Source organism: Xiphophorus couchianus, chromosome 16 (assembly GCF_001444195.1).
Source record: "Xiphophorus couchianus chromosome 16, X_couchianus-1.0, whole genome shotgun sequence".
NCBI lineage: Eukaryota > Metazoa > Chordata > Actinopteri > Cyprinodontiformes > Poeciliidae > Xiphophorus > Xiphophorus couchianus.
Window position 1 is genome coordinate 17,442,517 of NC_040243.1, and position 23,971 is coordinate 17,466,487.

Genomic DNA, 23,971 nt, shown 5'->3' on the forward strand with positions numbered 1-23,971 from the left:
TTGAGTTGGTTGGACAGAGAGGAGGAGGAGGAGGAGGAGGATGGGGATAAAGAGGAGGAGGAGGACAAGGGGGAGGCAACCGCTATCTTTTTTTTTTTCCTTCTTCTTTTCTCTTTTTTCCATTTGTACCAACGGGCACAACTGGCTCAGGCTTGTTACCGACCAGTCCAACTTGAAATAGCGTTTTACTCGTTTTTCGTCTAAGCAGCCTGCATCCTGGACAGTCGATGATTTCTTGGTGTCTAACACTAAACGTTTTGCATACGCGAGTCTGGACGACTTGTGGCGGCTTTTGACATGGACGAGGAGAAAAATAATTTGTCGACGAGTCAATAAACCCACCATGGATAGCCTACAGGTCGTCCTCATCTAAGGAATGGGATTTTGTTCTGCTTAAAGCGACATGGTCGAAGGAGGAAACCCAGAGGTGAGATAGGGGCGAAAACTGTTTAGAAAACAGGCGTTTTCACCTACAGAGGTGAGTTATTTGGGAAGACGAGCGACAGAAATAAAGAAGGCTTAAAAAATATTAACTGGGACGTATGGAGCCAGGAAAGGCGGGATGTGGCATCACCCTCCGCTCTGAGTGAGTGTGGGCAGTGTCGAGCTGTTGGGGACAACCGGTGGTCGCTTCAGCCAGCCTCCCACCTTCCCGAAGCTATTTTCCTCCATATGCTCGCCAAATATTTAATAATTTTTCAGTTTTCAAGTGCCTGTCCCTGCTCCTCTCTTTGACTCAAGTCTCGAAATTAGGAAAATAAAAGGGTGAATCTATATTTAAAAAAAAAAAAAAGAAGAAGAAGTGGAGGAGAGACGGAATAAGGCACCCAAGGAGCCGCCTATATGAAGATGCTGATGTGTGACCGCGGCGTCCAGATGCTCGTGACGACGGTGGGCGCGTTCGCCGCCTTCAGCCTCATGACCATCGCCGTCGGCACGGACTACTGGCTGTACTCGCGCGGGGTCTGCCGCGTGAAGAGCAGCGGCGACAACGACACGAGCCGCAAGAACGAGGAGGTGATGACGCACTCCGGCCTCTGGCGAACCTGCTGTCTGGAAGGTACGTGATCAGTCTGACTGACTGGCTGCTGACTGGATGGCTGGCTGTCTCGCGGTCCAAGCTGTCTTTCTCCCTTTCTGTGTGCGCGTGTGCATGGGTATGTTGGTGCGTTCATGTGCAGCTCTCAGCTCTAACGCGCAAGCAGACACCTTTTCCCGTACATTGCGATACCAGAAGAGAGTCGGTGTTATTTCGTCTTCACGAACGCGAGCTCAGCCTGTTATCAGGACCTTGGAAATCCCTTCCTGGCATTTGAAGCTGGCATTCCTCAGGACTGAGAGAGGAGTGTCATTGGCCAGAAGCATAACTAAGCGGGACGTGGATTTGCATGTTTCTTTTATTTATTTATTTTTTAAAAATAGGTGTCAGACAGCTTTCCCTCCTAACAGATTGTTGGCTGAATGACATTGGTGTGAATGGAGCAAGCAGCTGTTGAACACAGCATACCAACACAGAAGTTGTAACACTTTGCCTTTTATTTTGTTTTTCTAAAAGTGTTGATGTCCTGGAACCATTGTTTCATTACGACCACATACTTAAATGTATTTTTATTATTTGTCTATTTAATCCAAAGAAGCCGTTAGTCAAGTGGAAAGAAAACTATACATAATTTTATGCTTAAGAAGAAAATCACAAAGGTTTGTTTAAAAAAAGAAAGACTCCGGTAGAGCTTGAATGGTGATTTTCAATCAGAACCACTTCGCTGTCATATATTGACAACAGATCTGTGCCTTTTATGTCACCCTCACAGCACTGACAGGATGTCTCCAACGCATATTAAGAATAAAGTTACATTTTTAATTGCTTAAAAAGGCGCTCCACAGGATGGGCAGTAAAACTATTGGACTCTCTTGTGTAGCTCAACAGGTGAACAGTGAATGCTTGTAGAACAGAAATCCTGAGTTTAATTTCAGTTTGTGCCACTATATCACTATCCATACCTTCTAAAATGGCTTATAAAAGTCTAAAAACCTGATTTAGACAACAAAGAAACTTTCACTTTTATTCCAAATAAATGCACATGGTAGTCTCGTACATCAAGCAGATAATAGATATTATCTAGATGCTCCAACATGAAATTGTTACTGGGTAAGGACAGCTAATTTACTTTAATGTCAGTGAACAAACAACGTTATGAAAATCAAGAAACAGCAGATAGACCAGAGAAACTAGTAAAGCACTATTAGGTTATAAAACAATTTCCCAACCTTTAAATATCCTATAGCACTGTTGAATTTGTCATCTGATAATGGAAACATGACTGTAAACCTATTAAGACATAGTTGTGCAGGGGAGCGATGACCAGAGAAGCAGCCAAGAGGCCTGTTGTAACTGGAGGAGCTGCAGAGAATCATAGCTCAGTTGGAATGAGCTATGAGCAGGGAAATGAACAAAATTCACATTCACAGCCTCACCAGTAAAAACACTAAATCACAGTAACGTCACAAACTGAAATAACGTCACAAATTGTCTTTGTACATCAAGCTTCAATGTTATATTTGAAAACAAGTCAGTTTTATTGTGTAACTAAATGATAGCTTTAGGGAGTTTTTAATCCGCTTAGCTCTTGCCTTTGGCAGTTTAAATCTTCTGTCAGAGGGTCGGAGCTCAAATTTCTCTGTTCAGTGGTTGCTCAGGACAGCGGACAATGTCACAAGTGACTTGAGACAAATCTGGCTGCTTGATGCCAATGACCTTGCTGGCAATTTTTTTGTTTCGTAATGAAAGACAGCTGAATCTTGTAATAGAGACAAAAATGAGAGTTGTTTCAAAACGTGGACATGCTCTGCTGTTTTTCTGTTAAATTGATGGACATGACCGTTTTCTAAAATCTATACATGTCTTTGTTTTTGTGAGATTCTGTTGATAGGACAATTATTAGTCATGTTATATTTGTAAAAAGGTTTGGAGAAGAACATGAAGGGTACAATCTAACCATATGAAAAAGTAACTCTGGTGAAATTAGACCAAAATAAAAGTTTTTTGATCTATTTGCAAAATGTAAACATGGTGTTGGCAGTATTATGTTGGGTTCTACTTTTCTTTAGCAGAATGGTTCTGGTTTAAATCTAAGCATATCGGCCAAGTCAGTCCAGACCAAAATGTGCCGATGACACATTTTACATTTTTATCTGAAAAAGTATTTTAAAGGCTTTGTGTAATTGTTCTTTTACTTCACAACTATGCTATGTTTTGTGTTGGTACATCTCATACAATCAGAATAAGATAAACCTGGTTGATGGCTTGAAGCTGTAGAAAGACTAACAGGTGCAGGAAGGAAAATCTGACTTACGTCTCTTCAGTAACATTGTCCAGCTCATTGTGGGGCAGTATGAAAGAATATATATGTCCCCTAGCAAAGGCCCCAGAAAATTATAGGGGATGCCCAGAGCCATCCTGATTGCATCGTTGCTTCGCTTAATTTATAATGAAGTGGTGTTTTCTTGTTGGTTGCATCTCTTGACTCTGACTTTTTTTCCTCATTTTTAAACCCGTGGTGTTTATATACCTTTGATCTAGGATAGTAGACCTGACAGATAGATACACTTTTCTTTCAATACATGAGAGTAAAAAGACATCCAAAGTCCATAAAAAAAACTTTTGCCTTCTGAGTCAAAAAACTTTTAGAAACCCTAAAGACATAATGATCAAAACCACCTTAAATCAAAAGAAAATCTCAGGAACAAAGTGCAAAAGAATTTCTGGGTTGTGTAGCAGTTTTGTTTTTTATTTTATTTTAACCTTTTTTGTCTTTATGCTGATGTATTGCATTTTCAAACTGCCTAAATTATACTTTTTCCATTAACAGCACCACCTACCAAAAGCAATAGTGGACAGGGTGCGATGTTAGAAGTTTGCGAAAAAGAAATCTCCTTAACTTCACAGCTACTTGGTATTTTGCTTCTGTGTTGTGTGCAAACCAGGAATTGTATAAGTCTTTAACCAGCAGAGACACACACATTTTTATTTCTGATTTAGTTACAATATTGGTGGTATTCAGTGGTAGATGTCGACTGCATTTTTGTTTTTACGTTCTTCTTGGAGACACGCGACTTTCTTTCAGGTGATGGGGATTTTAATTTTTCCTTTTTTTACTTTACACATCTGACACGAGTTTCATTTTTAAATTTGCTCTGCTCTAGTTTAGTTCAACTTTAGAATGTCATTAACACCAAATAACATTTAGATCTTAGCATGCCATTTAAATAAACTGAACTGAATTAAAATAAGAGCAAAAGATGAAGTGATTGGTTTACATTTTAGAGCAAACAAATGGAACTTTAATAAACTACCTTTAAGGACAGATGCAGTAATTTATCACTTTTTGAGACTCACAACTAAAATGATTAAATTTTTCAGTCCTGCTGCTCTTCTGCAAAATGTTTGATTTTAATATTTTAATATTTAGCATGCATCTCCAGTGCCATCCCATTCTTATTAATGCATGCATGCATGGATCAGCGTGAAAGTCACTGCCAAGCATAACCGCCTCATTCTGGGGGGCAAAGAAGGCTATTATATGGCCAGATGGTGTAGGTACAGAGCTTTAAAGGAGCACACTCATTTACATTCACACTGACACACACCTATACACACACATGCATAAATTCAAATGTACATCCTTGTATCTGCATGAATAAATTGAGAAAATTTGGGATATCCCCAAGCCACTATATAAGCATAGCTGAGTTAGAGCTGTGCGGAAAGTTAATTCAATGTCAGCACAATGTCATGCACACACATGCACAGACGCACCAGCGAGAAATGCAGAGAGACATGTAGATGTACATTTGCTCACGTTTACACAACTAGCTGCAGAACATTGACCATGCCCTGTTATATTTGTAGGCTTTCTTTCCCATAGTGGCCACACATCTATTTTTTTTCAATATATAGTAAATGTACATAAATTTTACTCTATTTACCTTACATCTTAAAAGATTGTGTTCTGTGATGTTGAATTTGATTTGCAATATAAAGTCTTAAAAACACAACATTTTCACTAACCAGAAATTTGACACTGGATCATCACTGGGTCTTTTCTACGTTTTCTGTTTTGTTTTGTTTGTTTTTGTTTTTAGGATTAACAAATTAAACAAAGTGGAAAAAAATAAGAGTTTAATCTTTGCAAATTTAGGCTTTTTTTGGTTTCCCTGCCTGATTTGTGGTTCTCTTATGGCTGAACAGCTATTCACTCCCAAACATTCCTAATTTATTTTCACCTGCATTTCTTAGAAGACGATGGTTTCCGTCTTTCCTTCCTGTTTTTAATATTGTGTTGGACAATCTGCTTAGATGTTTCCTTTGCCTGGTGCCAATGATTTGACTCTTCTTAAGTAGACTAACATCTTTTCCACAACCATGGATGTGTCTTTTGACTTGGTGGTTTAAGAGATGAGAAGCTACTCATTGCATCAGTTGAGGTCACATAATTTATTTACAACTGACAGATAATTAGATATGCAGCAATTATTCCTCATATCTGTTTGCTATTCGCTCAGTTAAAGCCAGGTGGCAACTTCTTTTTTTTTTGGCTTAGCAGCTTTATATAATAAGCATTTCCTAAATCTGCAAAGACGTATTTCTTTAAAAACACCAAAAAAAAAGGCTGTTAGAGGTATTTTTATACCCACAAATAACAAGTATGTTTAGATAATCACTTAGACTTGCAGACATTATTTATCTGGATTTGTTGTGTTTAATGGTTGTAAATGTGTGCAGCTACTTTGCCAGGTAACAGCATGTGGTCATTTTGAAATCTCTTGCAGCAGTAAATGGTTGTCTCTGCAGGTGTGCGGAGGTGTTGTGAAAAAAAATGAGGGCAAGGGAGACATCATTGGGAGGGGTGGGAAACATGAATGAAGAGAAACTGGAATGTTCATGAATGAAGCAGGGAGAAAGGGGTGGAGAAGGGGAGAAGGGAAGTGGGTGAAAAGTGATGGATGAGATTTGCATGCCCTCAGTTTCTAGTAAATCTCCAGGGGTCACACTGTTCCTAACCTAACGTCTTCTTGTGATAGAGATTAAGAAGAGCACTAAAAGCACAGAAACGGATCCAATGAACGGCATCACCATGAAAAGAAAAACAACATAAAGAAACAGGCGATTAAAGAAATGGAGTGTTTCAGTGTCACCTGACAGCAAGGGGCACTGGCATGAAGATAGAAGAGGTGCAAGGATGGTTTAGTGGGAGATAGATAATAGCTCTTTAAGCTTCATGTGGTGCTGCAGGGATAGTCTGGCGAATATTCATCATTTGCTGGGTAGGAGGTGGAGGGAGATGTGGAAACAGCTGAAGAGTCAAAGTGAAGAAACAAGTATAATCCAGGTAGTTTTAGGAACAATAAAAAACAAAAAGTTTAAATGGTGACCAGACTCATGATCATGACTGAAAGGAAGATGGAAAAGAAAACATAAATGCATAGTTGAAACTAGATTTTTACATTTATAGTAAAAAGAAAAAAAAGAACATTTTTTTTCTTATTGTCCGACTATAAAATAGAGCAAACACTTCTCGTTTTAGGTCGGTTAATATTACCAAGAAGTATTTGCACTAGCAAACTGCCAGAATACTAAGAGAGTATTTTTTTTCCCTCTACCTTCAAAGTCAGGTGTCAACAAGCACTGAGATTCCTGAGAGATGTAAGCCTCTGTTAGAGTAACTAACAACATTTTAATCTGAGGCAAATGATTGGATGCATCTCAAGACAGCAGCTCAAAAACACTGCTTCGTCAGGCTGCCACCAACATACTTAACAAAGAAGGTAAAAATAAATGCATTACTCTTTTATCATCTTATAAACATACATAAAATTGTATTGTCCTAATGAATGTAAAACTGCAAATGTTTGTAAAATATATTGTTTCAACTGAATGTGGAGTCAATTACAGAGGGCTTGCGAGCAACCTATGGGGAACACCACATCTAAACGGACTAAAGAAGAGAAGGGACTGAAAATAAATGCCTATATTAAAAGAAAATATTAATTCTAACCATGCTAGCACTGTCTTTTTAATAGTTTTGGTCAATTCAAGTCAAGTTTCTAATATTGCAATGTTGTATGTTGCTGAAAAAAATATGATCTGGATTTAAAATCAAGAAATTGATCCAGATTTATTGTAATATAAGGATCTGTGATGTCTTTTAAGTACTTGCGTTGCTTCTGATGTTCTCCCATATTGAAAAGTATTTACATACTGGGATCAAAGTTGTCAAATTCAAAGTGGTCAACTGTGTCAGTTTCAGGGCGTGCTGCTATTTCCATGAATGTAGCTGGGAAATACATTATTTTGCATTGTTTTGTTTTTTTAATCAACTGAGTGTCTGCCAAAGAAATTTCATATTTGTGTGTGCATTCAAGAGGTCATATAATTAATTGCCAATTTGATCAGAGAGTAGGGCCGTTTTAATTTCCAACACCATACAATGCCGAGGTGAATCTTCATCAGTGCAGACAGAGCATATGTTGCATGAGATTAAATAATGTTATAATCAGGTCAGTATTTGAATACTGATTTAAACTTTAAATACATTGAAAAATGTCAGCGCAAATTATGATTTAAAGGAATTAACTGAAAACTATGATTCAGTGCTACACTATGAACATTAATCATTCAGCACAGTGAAGGTCAAGCACTGGTGAACAAAATACACCAGTGCAGAGGGACTTCATCTACTCAGCCTCGGGATATTTTTTGTCTTTGTGGCACCGTGGTTTGGTTTAATAGCATTCTAATTCTCGATTAGCATTTTAGTCAGTGTGCCTCATGACAGTGCCCCCGGCTGCTGGATGAAATAGCGGACAGCTTCCCAACTCTGGACTCCCTAAAGAATGTGGGCTCATTCCCACCGTTTGGAAATGTGACATTGTACAACAGCGTAATGTACGCTGGTCTCCAGTTTTCTTAACAACTGGAACAAGCATTTATTAATCTGATAGCAACTCAGAAGAGATGAGGCAGGGGACTTGAATGGAATGAGAGGATGTTTTCTAAATGTTAGGAGAAGAGCTAATGAGAAGAACTGAAACACGAACAGAGAGAGATTTTTGAGGAAGCCGAAGAGAAGGAGGACCTGCTGTTTGAGAATGAAAAAGGGGAAAGGAGAGAGAAAAGGAAGAGGTGCGCAGCTGAGCAGAACCTTCCTTCTTCTCTTTCATCAGGCATCACCGTGGAAACTAGTCCCCCCTCCGTCCCGCTCCCCCGTCCTCCTTCACCCGCAAAGAGGTAATCAGGGAGAGCGAGAGAGGTAGAGGAGCAGAGAGAAAGTGGCACAGTCACCCAGACTGAGCTGTCAGAGGCACTCTGAGGAAACAAGCGGTCCAATTTGCTCTGCTTTTCGACTTTCTTTTCCTGTCGCTGGCTCACTCCCTTCTCATCTCTTCTCTTATCTGGCTCGTAAAGCCATTTAAATGTTGAGTGCATGTGGCCACACGCTTCCAGCTTTTGTAAAACAAGTCAACCGATTGAGGGCAGCCTGAGTGGGGTAGGTTGTCCACTTCACAAAAAAAAAACCAGCAATCGCCATTTGTATATTGAAGATCTCTCAATAAGAGCTTATTCTGTTTAGGGTTGCAGACTTCCACACACATAAGAAGTTGTATAAATTTGTCAATTCTGAGGCTTTTAAATCTGAATTTGCTTTGCAGAAACCAAGAGTAAACAGAAGCATTTACACCCATTGAACTGTTTATCAATTTCCAACACAACTATTGGAAACCAGAATGCATCTAATTACAATTTTATGTCATAGACATAAAAGAAACTAGTGAAAAGCTGTGCTATGGAGTGAAAAGCATAAAGGTTTCAACATGTTAAAAAATGAAAATCCAAATGGGTGTGGCATTCATACCTAAAGAATGATGCTGCCACCACCGTGTTCCAGAGTGTGGAGGGCCTTTTATGTCTTTCAATAAACGGTAGCTTTATTTTTGAAATTGTTGCATGAAGGCCAGATGGAAATGTATTTGTGGGTTTGCAGTTTTTCCAGCCTTTGGGTTTCCAGGTGATGGATTGAACAGTTTCCCATCAGATGTCAGAAGCCTTTAAAGGATTTCAAACAAGCAGCTGTATGAGTTTAAAAAAGCACCAGCTCTTATTGTATTTCTGACCACTTCACTGACCAGCACAATCTGACTGTATGCACAATTGCTCCATTGATTTTTTTTTTTTTTTTTGCCATCTTTTATTCTCCATTTAATGTATTGAAGAAACCTGAAACCAGAACAGCCTTTTAACATTTTCAGATATTTCAGTGACGGCTGTATGGATTTGTAGATAAGCTTACACTGCCCTGTAAGGCAACTCAAATGGTGACTTGTGGCGTTTTAGTCAGTGGCCATCCCAACAGTTTGACTATTCTGCACACACGCTGCTTGTTTGTGAGAGCGAGATAGATCAAGGACAAACATCTGGCACCTCTTGGCTAGTTGGTCATGGGGGTATCTTGGCTAACAGTGCTGTTTTTGTTTGTCTCCTTTTTAACCTTGTTTCAAGGCACTATTTTATGAGTTATTTCGGGTGTTTGTTACATCACAAAAAGACTTAGAGTCATAGCTGGTAAAATAAATTTAAAAAATGCTTAGCCTCTACAAAAAATATATATAAAAGTTCTTAAAGTTTAAAATAAAATGAATTTGTTTGTATTTTATGTCAACAGCTGCGTCCTTGTTTATGTTTGTTAAATGGACATTTTAAGAACATTACTGCAACATTCTTGAGCAACATATTTACAGCAACATATTAAAAGAAGGTCTTTAGGCGCAACTTTAATGTTCTGCACTATAAAAATCTGGCCTATTTATTAGTAAACACTATTACTATTTATTAGTAAACACTAATAAATGACTAAAAATAACTATTATCCATCTATCCGTCCATCCATCCATTTTCTAACACCCTTGTCCTTAGTGGGGCCGGGAGGGGGTGCTGGTGTCTATCTCCAGCTAACGTATCGGACGAGAGGCAGGGTTCACCCTGGACAGGTCGCCAGTCTGTCGCAGACAACTATTATTATTAATTACTAAATACAGTTAATGAACGTTAGAGACTAAACAAATCTGCCTTTTTATGCCTGCTCCTGAGTATGCTTGAATTTAAGTTTGTGACACATCTGACAGATATACTTTGGTGAAAATTTATTGGTTTTTGTAAAGTGGAAACTTTATAGTGCTGTTTGGAGACTACTATCATTTTGATGAGTGGACTTTATCCTTTATACACAGGGTGGGCCATAAGTTTCCATACATAGGAGAACGTAAAATGTATATTTCTTTTGTATTTCAGATTCCCAAGAAGATGCATTTGACAAAAGAGCAAAGAATTGAAATTATAGTGATGACTGGATTGGGAAGCTGTCACATAGCTGCACAAAACTTTAACAGAAAACATGGAACTAGCATCACAAGTGACACTGTGGTAAAACGTATTTGCAAGTTTCAGAAAACTGGAAATGTTGCAGATCAGCCACGAAGTGGTCCAAGTCGTGCAGCGATTACACAGAGTCCCACAAAAATAAAAACCGTTGTCCAATATAAAATGTAAATTTTTTTCTATGTATGGCAACCTATTGCCCACCCTGTATTGTCGACAACAATGGTGTCCAAATCCGGTCATCAGGTCCTGGTGTCTTGTATGTTTTAGATGTAACTGAAATTTCTGAATTACCTTCTTAGTTATGACATTCTGCAGAGATTTTTCTAGTAACAAGTGTTCTTGATCGACGTAGGTTGAACTCAGAGAACATATAAAACATGAAGACTGTCACTGGATAACATCGGTCTGCTACTCTGAGGAGTAATGTTATCTAGCTCAATTGTAGACAACAGTCCCAGCTCGAGGTCTTTGTAGTTTTTTTCCACTGCTACCTGTGGTCAATTAAGAAAACATATCAAGTTATTGTGATCTTGGTATGTAATTGTGTACAATAAGATAATTTTTTGGAGATTACTTTGGATATCAGAGATGCCAAAGGTTGCAGAGAGAGATGAAAGTACACATGAACAAGTGAGGAGTGAGGAAAATGTGAATTTATCTCAACTAATGTGGGAAATTGCCTTTGCATGTTTTGCTTACTTTATGTAGCCCCTTTCCTGATGTGCGACAGGAAGCTATTGGTTAGATTCTACATGTTACATGTCGATTTCCCAAACAATTCAAGTTGCTTACCCACCTGCATATCAGTGTATGGATGTGAGCACGTCTGGATGTATGTGGCTGAGACTAAAGTTATGTCAGTCTCAGCAGAAATATCTATCATAGAACCAGTTCACTTTTCCACAACCTAAGTAAACATTTAGTCAGTGTAAACATCTCATCCAGCAAACATTAGGCCCTCTGGCTGTTTTTGTGTGAATTATTGTGGAGGACTGCTGTTCAGGGAGACAGTTTAACTTTACAGATTACTTTTGATCTCAGTATCCTTGCAAACAGAAGCCCTATTATCATTAGCTTAATTTATTGACAAATTAAAAACAAACTGAGGATGACTTTATGAGTGCTTCACAATACCAGCCAGCTGATCTCTGAAGAAAGAGTTAGTCTATCAGTGGGAGAGCCAGAACGTACGGCTATGGAAATAGAAAGAACTGGGTCACTTGTGTAGGAAAAGCCAGAAAACTTTGAAGAGCCTTAATGGTTTTTGGATTTGGTTTTAAATAGTCTAGCACAACTTCTTGAAGAGCGAGGAAGGGAATCTTAGCCAACTGGGTTTGACAACTTGAGAGACCTAAGAGCTTTGAGTGTGAGTTCACAAACTGGTACGTGTGCATGTAGCAAATGGCTGCAGAAAGCACAGGAAATGAGCCTGAAGAGGAGAAAATGCAAAGTCAGAGCAAGTAATGACATGTGGAAGACAAAAAATATAAAGTAGTCCCCTCATCTGTCCTGAAAAGGGCAAATTTGTGCATCAGTTTTAATGATTTTATTCATCTATTGAAAGTAAAATGGAGATTGCCCTTCAGAGAAAAGTTGAATGCTGATTTTAATATCTTAACCTCACATACTAAGTGAGACCGAACTGAGAGGTTTTACTTTCACAAGCCAATTTTAGTGCCTCACAGTTTTTTCAGACTTCCAAATAACTGATTTGATCTTGATAAATGTCTTAGAAAAGTAGGACAAATTAGATGAGAGACGTTAAAACGCTTGAATCTTTCCCAACACATTTCATCCGGTTTCATCTGCTGGTTTTAGGCACTCCTGCTATCTGTGTGTGCATGCAGAACTGTTTAGTGGTCAAAAGGAATTTGACAGGTTATGACACTTGACGTAAATCTATGTGACAACAGTTGACTCACTTGCTGATAAAGCATTCGGAGATTGCTCAACAAAAACATATTAGGGAGCCGACAAATACGTTACTCATATGTACCAATGCAGATCTCGCTTTCTCAACAAGAGAGGAAGGGATTTGACAGACAGCAATGCTGGGTGTTTTTATCTTTCTTTTTCTGTCTTTAACATTCTGTTTTTGTAGGGTAACATTGTGGCGTAACATACCTAGTACAAAACAAATCAACCTTTCACCAAGCCAGAGCTGGATAAACTTATAAACTTTCAATGAATTGAAAATCAATTGGTTGTGGAGGATGCTAACTGCAGGTTAAAAAGACAGAGAACCGGGTTTTTTTTATTATTATTATTATTATTTTTCTGTGTTAGATTATCTTTGTTTTGCACTTACCTCACAATACAATATAAATTTCTATCATTTTTTTTAAAACATGTATAAAGACATTTTTTATGGTAAGTTGAAGTTAAAGTTGTTCTGGTTGTAAATGAAAGTGTTGGTGTTAACTTTAAATGGGCTTCATATACAAGCAAACAGAGGGACACTATTGAATCATTATTTCCTCCCCAGTCCCATTTAATTTATTATTGTTTAAATGTAAACTTGCAACCACCACCAAAGAAAAAAGTTTGCAATCATCTGCTAGACAAATAGCTCCAGCTATTCAGAATTAAAATATCCAAACTTTGAGGACCATTGATACACTTAACTCTTTCAGCTGAGCAGAAGTCCAGTGTTTTTATTGTGAAAATGCTTGACATTATTCTTTAAAAATAACATATTTCTTATTTTGTAAAATAAAGTTTGCCACAGACTGGCGACCTGTCCAGGGTGACCCCGCCTCTCGCCCGGAACATTAGCTGGAGATAGGCACCAGCAGCCTTCCTGACCCCACTAGGGACAACGGTGTTGATGGATGGATGGATAGATAAAGTTGCTGGTAAAGGAGCAGACCTTTATTCTGAAGGATAAAAGTGCTTCTTAGGTCAGTTTAAATTCACACACCTTTTTAGTGGTTGCATGGTCTGCAGTATTGCTATGCACCACAGTTTTATGATTTTCTCAGCCTCCACATACATTGCTGACAATGTGAAAAACTACTTAAAATAAATTGATCTTTTTTGCACTAGCAAAATCTCCCCTTGGAAAAAAATTATATACACTATTAGCTACCAGAAGGAGCTCATAACAGTTATTATAAAATAAGTGGAGCCACGTTATAGTTTGTACTTTCAGTGTCCAGGAACTTTTAATCAGTCTTTGATTTACTGCATCACGTCTTGAATTTCATATTTTATTTACATATTTGTTGGTTTTTGAATCCCTGACTGAATGTTCTGTAATTCAAAACTCAATCTGGTTAAAATGCCAAGCAGCACACCAATACTAATAATTTTTGGAGTTGGATTTTCCAGGGTTTTCCTCCGTGACCTTCAACTGCTGTGACCTGACCTCAGTCTATAAGTGTAAGAATGTCTACAAATTACCGGATTTCTCAATAAGCCAATTTTTGCACACAAATCTTTTTTTTTTTCTGGTCAAATCTTTCCTTATTTTTTTCATCATTAACCCTCTGAAGTTATGTTAAAGTTAGCTGACTCTCGAGTGAAGAACTTACTCTCTATTAAAACCAATTTCCATTTTTTAAAATAGATAATTCTTTATCAGTCTAATTATTTTCTGCTGTTTTGACTAAATCACCACTCTCACTGTCTGCCCTAAAACAGTGGGGGTGTTTTTTTTTTAGTATACTTTGGAAACTGAAAATCTCCTTCTCCTCGTACCACATCACCATCATACAGAACAGAGAGCAAAGAAGAGGGAAGGAGGGACTGGAAATCAGCTTTAAGTATATGTAGCCATGGCAACCACTTCATTTGGAGCGTGAGTATACAGCAAGACCTTTAGTCTCTAGATGTGAATATCGTTTTAAACGTTCCTCTGAGATCATGGGTCGCTGCACTTTAAACAGAAGAGAAGGGAAAAAAACGCTAATGAAAAGATGAAAGAGCTGTGAATTAGGAGCGGTACTACGTATACGCTTGTATTCAGATGCTGGAGTGAATGGCGCATCCATTAATGTCTACCTAAACAGACCTTGATTCCTGTAAAAAAAAAAAAAAGTTATTTCTCTTCAAATCGAGTTTTGAAAAGAGTCGGAGGTTACTTTCTAATCCTTAAGTGCGAGAGCTGGGATGAATCAATTTGTGAATATTTTTTCTGAGTGTGGGTACTCAGTCCTCTTCAAGTGCAAAAAAGCCATTAGGTTTAGTCATTCATTTGTTCATCGCCAGCCTCTATTCCCTCTTTTCTCTCTGATTCCCCTGTGCCATTTTACCATCAAACCTCTTTCAGCCAGCCCTTCCTCTTTCTATCTCTCTCTTCTTTTCTCTCTCTCTCTCTCTTCATCTCTCTGTCAGCTTCATCCTTCCTCCATCCCACTCTCTTTCATTGCCCCTGTGGTGTTGACCATGTGTGAATGGGGCTGAATGATGGGTGGGAGGATGCACGCCAGAGGTAGTTACACATCTGCATGGCACATACAAACACACTTCCAGAGGCACACACACACACACACACACCAGGAACACTGGTGGATGCGTGCAAAGGGTTGGGGATGAGGATGAGTCACTCCGCGCGACACATGGCGTGCTCGCAGGAGACTGCATCCGATTTAATACGACACAAACAAACACACACACACACACACACACAGAGATAGAGAAATGTAGCCGCAGAAGACTTTAACTTACACGCGTAATTGATGATGGTCATGCATCATGTTAACGAGCTTGGTTTTCCATTCCTGACGTCTGTTAAGTGACTGTATGTTTTTGTCCTTAATGTGGTAACTTTGTGTTTGTGTGTGAGGGGGCGTGAGTGTGCGTGTGCCAGTGTTCTTGGTCTCATTAGGCTTTTCATTAGTGTTTCCTGTAAACAGCCTGATTGCTCCAGCTTTGTCTTCTGTCATCTGCAGTTTCTCTACCTCGATTGTCCCCTGTTGTGTGTTTTTTTTTTTCCTCCTCTAGTTTTTATTAGAGATGACAATTCTGTCTGACCTCACAATTTTCTTCTGATGATGACTTTCAGGTCATGTTTTTAATCATTTTTAGTTCCATCTCAACGCACGCTGTACCCTCACCAAACCATAAAATAAGACCACATAAATATATGAGCTGCTCCTCTCTAGCAGAATGTGTTTTGTAAGGTTGAAGCCCAAATTTAAACTAATTCTTAAGTGATGCCAACACCAACATATATGTGACAATTGACTAAACTAGTGTAAAAGGTGCTATACACGTCAATGTATTTGATCGGAATTTTGTTTGATTGAGTGGCAACCCAGAAGAAGAAGAAGGCGACATGCTTTCAACATTTCTTACATTAAAAATCTGAAAAGTGTAGCATGTATTTTTATTCAGCTCTGCTTAGTTAATACTTTAGAGAGTAGAACTACTTTTTGTTACAATTACAGCTGAAAGACTTTCATTATTTTTCCTATTCTTATTTGCTGAAAGATAAAACTGTCAGAGTGAAAGTGACGTGTTTCCAGTTTTCAAGTCTTCCCAAAGATTCTCAATTGTCTTCCAGTATTGTCCTGTATTTAGCTCCATCCATCTTCCCATTTACTTTTACCTGCACTCCTCTAATAACTCGAGAAAAACATGATCCGGCCACCACCATGTTTCATCATAGGGCTGTGCTCAGGGTGCTGTGTATGTAGGTTTTATTTTGATCTCATCTGATCAAAATACGTTTGTTGGTTTTTCTGATTAATCCTCCCCTTTTGCAACCTGGCAGCTTAGGTGGATGACCATTTCTTGAAAATGAACAGAGCTCTTGGACATTACCAAAGCTTAGAATAGTTTTTATAACCCAGCCCTTCATGACTTTGCTTCCTCTTTACTCTCTAAAATTTTTATGTTGCACCAAATATTACAGGCATAGAGAGCCCAAATTGATGGCACTTGTAGTCCAAACAGTTATTTGGGATATGCAAATTGCATAAAGCAATATCACAAAAGCGATAAATTTATGATATGTTGTGCATCCCAATAGGGACACTTTATTTTTGGGCTTAAAGATTAATGAGTATCCTTTTCTGCTTGAAACTTGGCCTGGATAAAGTGAGAGGTTGTTTGCTTCATTTCATAGTCTGACCAGTTTTGTCTGACATAACTATGTGACCATGCACAGTAACGCAAAGTGAACCTCATAGTAAATTGTAAGTACAGACTGAGACTCTTGCGTTGCTGCTACAAAGCCAGTAGATGTGTTTTTTATGTGTAGATACCTGATGGTGAGGAATCACACTCAGACTGCATTTAGCTCATTTTTATTTATGTCATTTATTTGACAAAGGATTCATCAACAATTTACTTTCACAATTAGCTAAAATAATAATAAATAAATAAAAATGCCACATCACACACTTGCCAAAGCTGATCTCGTACTTGTGCTTGCAATCAAGGAAGCCGTCGCTGTTTTATGAAGAAACGTCGATCCGAACTGACTCGTGTTGTTTTCTGCAGGAACATTCAGAGGCGTATGTAAGAAGATTGATCACTTTCCAGAGGATGCAGACTACGAGGCGGATGCTGCTGAATACCTCCTACGTGAGTAACCACTCCTGACTTCACCGTAATAATGCAACTCAATTACTTTCTTGTACTTGTTTTATCAGATGTGAAACAAAAGCTGAGAAGGATTTAGATCAAACCATGACGATACAGGAAATCCACATAACCCATTTTGCACCAGTTTTTCATATCATGCCTTACTAAAAGGATTTATCTCTGAATTCTGTATGTGTATCAGTAAGACACCGATCACCGGTGACCACTGTGTGCAAGTGTTTGCCTTTTGACATAAAATAAAACACGCATCTACTCAAGACATGCAGACGAGATGCAGACACGTTTTAAGTAGTGAGATTTTACGCTGACAATTCTAGAAACGAGCAACGTTTGATTAGAATATGCATTTTTAGAGGAGAATTCCTAGATCAGAAATAATTAATGTTAACATATGAATCCCCAACAAAAACTGGAAAAATAATGCAATCATGTCATTTATTTTATTTATTCCTGGGTTTTTATGGATTATTATGTTGAAAAGCACCTCATGATCTGTGAGCCTGTTTGTCTTCCAAAGGCCTTGAGAACCTTGACAAACTACAGTATATGCCACCATTAACTCTTTAGCACATTTTAAATTAAAATCGTTTCAACTCTCAAAGTAAACAGACCCTTGGACCAGTCAGCAGAGTGATAATTTTGAAGTTATAACACAAATTCAACCTTCTTTTGTGTGTTTTTTTTCACACACTAATTCCTACTAAACCAGTGAGATGAGCAAAAGAGAACAGTGAACGAAAAGGGACTAAACGATTTGAATCTTGTCTATACCGGGTGTAAAAGTTTATCTGTCTCCTGCTTCTCGACTCTTTCATGCCTGTAGAGTAGAATATGACAGGTATGAGGCTTTTTGAGGTAAAATAAAATGCTTTGCCAAGTCATTTACCTTTACATTTATACAATTCTGGGTATTTAACAGAAGAAATAGTCAAACATTCCCCCAGACTCAACCCCTAAATATCTGCTAGAGATTCTCCATGTCCATTTTTAAAACACCAAATGAGATGTGCAACCTTTACTAAAATAGAGCCTCAGTCTTTATATTGGAGTACCAGGATCTATGTAGTAATGTGTAAGCATGTAATGTGTTTCACAGCTATCATGAAATAGCAGAAAGCACAAACAAAAGAAAAGAAAAAAAGGGATTCAGCCTGAGTCTTGTTTTCAATGCTCCACTAAGCAAAGAGCAACATCCCCCCGAGGCAGCCAATTAGCCCACAGGACTCAGAGTGGATTAGCCAATAAGAAGCTGGGACCTAGTGACCAGCATTACATACAGCCCAGGGTTGTGGGCCACGTAGGCGGGGCTTGTTTTGCTGTTATTCCAGAGGTCAATAATGCTGAAAATAATTATAAAATGCTTTAAATGAATTTTTAAAAATCTAAATGTTCTTTGAAACTCAACGACTCCAATACAAGTATGCAGGAGATACACATGCACATCTGAACGATTCCCAAATAACAAATTGTCTGCAGCCGTCCTTCACTGTGATCACGTCGAGCTCACATATGGGGGCTCTAAATTTTCACCCCTGCTGCAGCCTCACTTTCATATTCATCTTCTCTGTTGTTCATTATTTCAGTGTGCATATGTCAGTGTGACTCTCCATCTGTCTGAGTTTTTGGCCATCTTTTCCCTCCCCATCAATCCATATCTCTCTCTCTCTCTCGCCTCCTCTCTGGTTGCGAGGCCTCCGAATGCATCAACATGTTCTGAATTCAGGCGCAGTCGAGCGTGTGTCGACATACTGCAAAATGTGTGTCTTGAGTACATGCTCTAAGTGGTGCAGTTTCCAAGCACAGTGAATTTAAACTGAGTCTATGACCGTCATGTTCGAATGCAGACTTGAGTGGTATTGTTCTGAGAGGGAAGTTCAACTCTTTAAGGGTATATACAGTATATTGAAATTTCCTCCAAGTTTTTCTTTACAGTTGTGCAAAAGAAGGATAAAACGGAAACACGTGGCAGTGAAGAGAGACCATGTCATGTATCATCAAACTAGGCCTGCAACAATTAATCAGATTAATCACAATCGATTTATTATTGAAGTAATTGTTCATTAATTTGGTAAATAATCACTAATTAGAGTACACAGACTCAAAAAAAGTGATTTGATGAAAGAACAACATATTCAGAGCCACAACCGAACAAAACATACGTACATTTTACATTTAAGATTAAAAAAAAGAAGCTTCTTTGTCTGTAAATATGTCTTACTCAGAACTCGAACTCTTTAATCGATTGTCAGAATAATAAATAGAATAATCAATTATTAAAATAAGAGTTTACTAAAAATAATTGTGCAGCTTGAATATGTTGATGTATGTTTTAAATATAAACTCCCAACATCTTAGCATTATTTCTGATGTGACAGTCGCACCAACACGTTACAAGCCATCTGCAATTTGTTCAAATCAGGTCAAAATAAACATTATTTCAAGTCAAATATTTTCTTGTGTGTGTGTGTGTATGAGACAATCCTTCCTCCTGTTTCCTCTGTGCATGCAGGTGCCGTTCGCGCCTCCAGTATCTTCCCCATCATGAGTGTTGGTCTGTTGTTCCTGGGGGGGCTTTGTGTGGCTGCCAGTGAGTTTTACCGGAGCAGACACAATGTCATCCTCAGCGCAGGAATCTTCTTCGTATCTGCAGGTTAGTCATCACTGTGCGTCTACCTCTGCTTGCTACAGTCAGTGTCCTCGCTCCTCTTTCAGTGTAGGAGTGTGGCGTTTACCTGTCATCTGTGGCGTGATGCAAAGAGATAAAAGCAGGATAGCATTGTTAAAGGACACATTTCACCAACTATGCCCCACTGTTTAACAGTTACAGGATGTCCATGGTTGTAAATGCGACATGTTGCCCTTTCTGACAGGTAATTTCACACTTCACGCTTGAACCCGTCAGTACATGCTACATCCTGCTTTTGTGAAAAGCGTCTTAGCTACAGCGCTAAGAATGAAATAACTGACCCAAATTAATGACTTCTTCAACACTCTCAAACCGAGAGTTACCTCTGTTATTAGAAAACCTTAGATTTGTATATTTCTCGAGATTATTTACAATTAACAAGATCAGATCACAGAAAAAATAGAATCAAGACCTAAGATATTAATCCAACTCGTTCCAGTTTACAAATAACTAGTAATTTTATTCTACTGCTAAAGGGTAAATGTAAGTTTTATGACGAATATCTAACATTTATTAGCACTGTATCTGTCTCTGAAAGGCCTTTGGAAGGTTTTATTGTCTAATTCTGAGATCTAATGCCTACTTTACTCTGAGAGGAGAAATGGGTAAAATCAATTCTTCCACCAGCCTTCAGCTCCACCATAGAACTGAAATGAGGGACTTATTTTGGTCAAATGTGCGCCATACAACTGTGACGGAACCTGCTTCCACCTTCTACATGCCTGCATTTGGGTTCTGTTAAACACTCATGGTTAATAAAGAGCGGACACCTCGAATGCATGTTATTTTGACTCATGTTGACGTCATAAAGTTCAAAGTTCTGTTTATTATTGTGAAATAAAGTCTGTCCTGTAAGCGTGTTTTTTTTCTCCATGTGTTTCTTCCAGGTCTCAGCAACATTATTGGAATTATTGTCTACATCTCAGCCAATTCTGGAGATCCAGGTCAGAGTGACAGCAAGAAGTCCTATTCGTACGGCTGGTCCTTCTACTTTGGTGCCCTCTCCTTCATAATGGCAGAAATGGTGGGCGTGCTGGCGGTGCACATGTTCATCGAGAAGCACCGCAAGCTGCGCGCCAAGTCCCGCACCGAGCTCATAAAGAAGTCCGCCTTCAGCCGCATCCCTTCCTACCGCTACCGATTCCGCCGCCGCTCTAGCATGCGCTCCTCCGAGGCCCCAAGCCGTGACGCGTCGCCGCTGGGGAAGGGCGGCTACACGGGGCCGGCCGCCTCCGAGATGCCCATGTACACGCTGAACCCGAGAGAAGCGGGCAATGCGGGCGGCAAAGCGGGTAGCGGCATGGGTGGGCTGCTCAACTCGGAGAGGGATTTCCTCCAGAGCAGCACGCTCACTAAAGACTACAACAAGGACCCCAACCGCAGGACCACACCAGTCTGAGGGAATCTGGCTGCAGATATCACCCAATCAGAGTGTCAAAGAGGAAGAGGAGGAGAAATCCAGTGGAATTCCAAGCAAACAAACAGGAATATGAAGGGTTGTGGGATTGGGAAGGGGTGTGATTAACCCTGACTGTGAACTGTGAAATTTTTAGCCTTTGAACTGTGAATCCTTTGCGCTCTGAGAGTATCTTAGTGTGTAGCAGGGTGGGTTTTGATGGAGAAGTTCTTCCCAACATTCATGTACGCCTGATACACCTTAAAATTACATCTGTAGCCGCTTACAAATGACAGCTGTAGCAATTTAGGTTCATAATTTTCCTGTTCATAAACTGACTTTCTGACATTTTTAAGGGGAAGAGAAGAAGACATGCAGAGTTGTTGCTTGGAACAACTTCTCCTGACAAATCACAACTAATGTGAAATTGATAAAAAGACAGAAGAGAAGAGAAAACGTGTGATCTATGATCTTCACACCTCTCTCCTGTCATTTTGGGTAGCAGTAGAGCTGGAGGGGAACAGTGAACTTTCTAAATGTGATATTAAATAGTGAGAAAGTTAAACTTATCACAAGGCTTAATTCAGTTTTGGATCGGCTGAGTTCAGAAGAGAAAAGAAAATCTGTGCCATTGACATTTGTTGAAGTGATTATTTCTACATTTGTTTACTTGTTTCATATGAACTGACTTCAAACTGAGCTGAAACTGAATTGAGCTGATTCCGTGATTCCTAGATTTGCCCGAGGCTGACTGCAGATCAGCTGCTGGAGAGTGAGCAGAAAAGGTGACTCAACAAATCTTAACGTTCGATCCGTTGGTGCTTCCTCTCAGCTGTGTTTTTTCTGCCACTTCTTGAGTTACTTTCTTTTGTACCTAAAAAAAAAAAAAAAAATCCACACGACCAGATATCTGTCTGTCTGCCTTCACAAATCACCTTTCGCCTTCCATGTTTTTCCGTGTGGCCCCATACTTCACCTCGCTGACACCCTCCTCTCACCCTATCTTCCCTGTACTTAAGGCAACAGTAGATTTAGCTTTTGTCTTCCTTGTAGAGTAGTTAGGTTTTCTGGATGTTATTATTTCAGGGTAACATGAGGGATGGAGTCAGTGTAAGGGAGACCGCTGAGCTGTGAAGTATACATTAAGGCAGTGCCAAAACAAAAACAAACAAAAAAATTTGCACATACCGAACTAGAAAAGGACCTTTTGTGTCTGCCCGCTACCTCTCCTGCCAATATCTTTAATTCAACATGACGTTGTTTCTGCTAGAGCAACTGTAAAAGCTTCAGCTGCATAAGTGAAAAGAGACAGAAATGCTCCTTTCATTGAATCCAATGGAGTGTTTTGTATAATAGGACTTAAAATGTATCCATCTGTAATTGCAGCAGCATAATCTCACGCTGCAAAATTTCGGAAAACCCAACCTTCAATTCTCATATATTTATTCAGTTGGGGAAAAATTGTGTTATTATTGTTTTTATAAAATTGTTAATTGCTCTCCACAGTATCTGTGATGATGTGGGTCTGTTTTTCTTCCAAACGACCTGGGCATCTCATAAGAGTGCATTGCATCATGAACAGAAAAAGCTGCCGAAAATTTGACTTTCTAAAAAAAATTTACTAGATTATGCTACTGCGGTTAGAGATGAACTTTATTTTAAGGTTTTTTTTTTTTTAAAATACTTTTGCCGGGGATGCCCATCGGTAAGGCCAGATCTGAACAGATGTAATCCATCACAACATCCAAAAACGCGCTGCTTTCATTTAAACATGTTGCCCCAATGCCTCCTGTGTAAACATGCTGTTTTAGTAATAATGTTTGCAAAGGACTGAAGTTATTCTACATCCCAGCATTTTGGGAAACATGTTTTAAATCATTCCCGAAGACCTCTGAGAGAATCTATAAATAGCATTTAAAGGCAAATTTGACAATTTAGCTATAGAAAATACAAAGACTGCTGCCTGATTTCATCTAGATAGGTCAGAGTGCTCAGTTATCAGCAGCTGTGTGAGGATTGTGTTAATAAAATGTTTAATAATGCCAACTAACTGATAAAAAAAAAAAGGTGTCTGTGCCAGTGAGACTTTATCAAGTCCTTGAAAAGAACAAGAAGATTTATATTGCCTCTAAGTCTTCTAGCATTTACTAATTTGTCTGTACCGTTATTGCTGATAGCAGGTGTGAAAAGAAAAAGAAGCCATAAAAAAAGTGGGAAGAGAAAAAGAGTTGTTTAGACAGATCATACAGCGCTGTGCTAAAATAGTATCCCACTCACAGATTTCTGATATTTTTTTGTTTTTTGTTATTATTATTATTATTTTATGTCTGACAAATTAACTTGAGTAAATACATAATGCAGTTTTCAGATGACCCCCTCCGGTGGTAGTGTGATGGTCTGGGATTGCTTTACCTGTTGCTTAATCTGAACCGACCTGAAACATATCCACTTATAAATCACTCAATAAAAAGAGAGGGCTTCCACTGTCCTCGTCAAAGTTCAGATTTACATCCTGCTGAGATGCTTAGGCAGGCCGTTCATTTCTAAAAACCCTGCAGTGCGACTGATTTGCGTCTCTTCTGAGGCCCTGATGGCAGCTGTTGTAACTTAATAAATCATAGTCACGAATGAAAGAATATGTTGGAAAATCTCTTTTTGTATTTACGCAGGCTATCTTTGTTTAGAAATAAAACTCGTTGAGTGATTGGGAACATCAAAGTGTGATTAAAAAGGAAAAGCAGAAGAAATCTGTCAGGAGGTAAAATCTTTTTTCATAACATTGTAAGATGTTTTTTTCCATTTTGTTTATAGGACTTAAGAGTGAGGATAAAAATATTTCTAAACGTGTTTCTTGCCTCCCAAAGCCATCATTGCACTCTTTTTGTACAAACTAAAGATGAGT

General features: G+C 38.8%; 1 protein-coding gene across 1 annotated transcript; it reads left to right on the plus strand.

Moving 5' to 3' along the window:
- Positions 1–69: 69 nt before the first annotated feature.
- On the plus strand, positions 70–23,577 carry cacng3b (calcium channel, voltage-dependent, gamma subunit 3b). The gene is made up of 4 exons (XM_028042578.1): positions 70–1,060; positions 16,883–16,966; positions 19,497–19,637; positions 20,561–23,577. The coding sequence occupies exons 1-4, from the start codon at positions 844–846 to the stop codon at positions 21,070–21,072; spliced, it is 954 nt and encodes a 317-aa protein (XP_027898379.1). The 5' UTR covers positions 70–843; the 3' UTR covers positions 21,073–23,577.
- Positions 23,578–23,971: the final 394 nt, after the last annotated feature.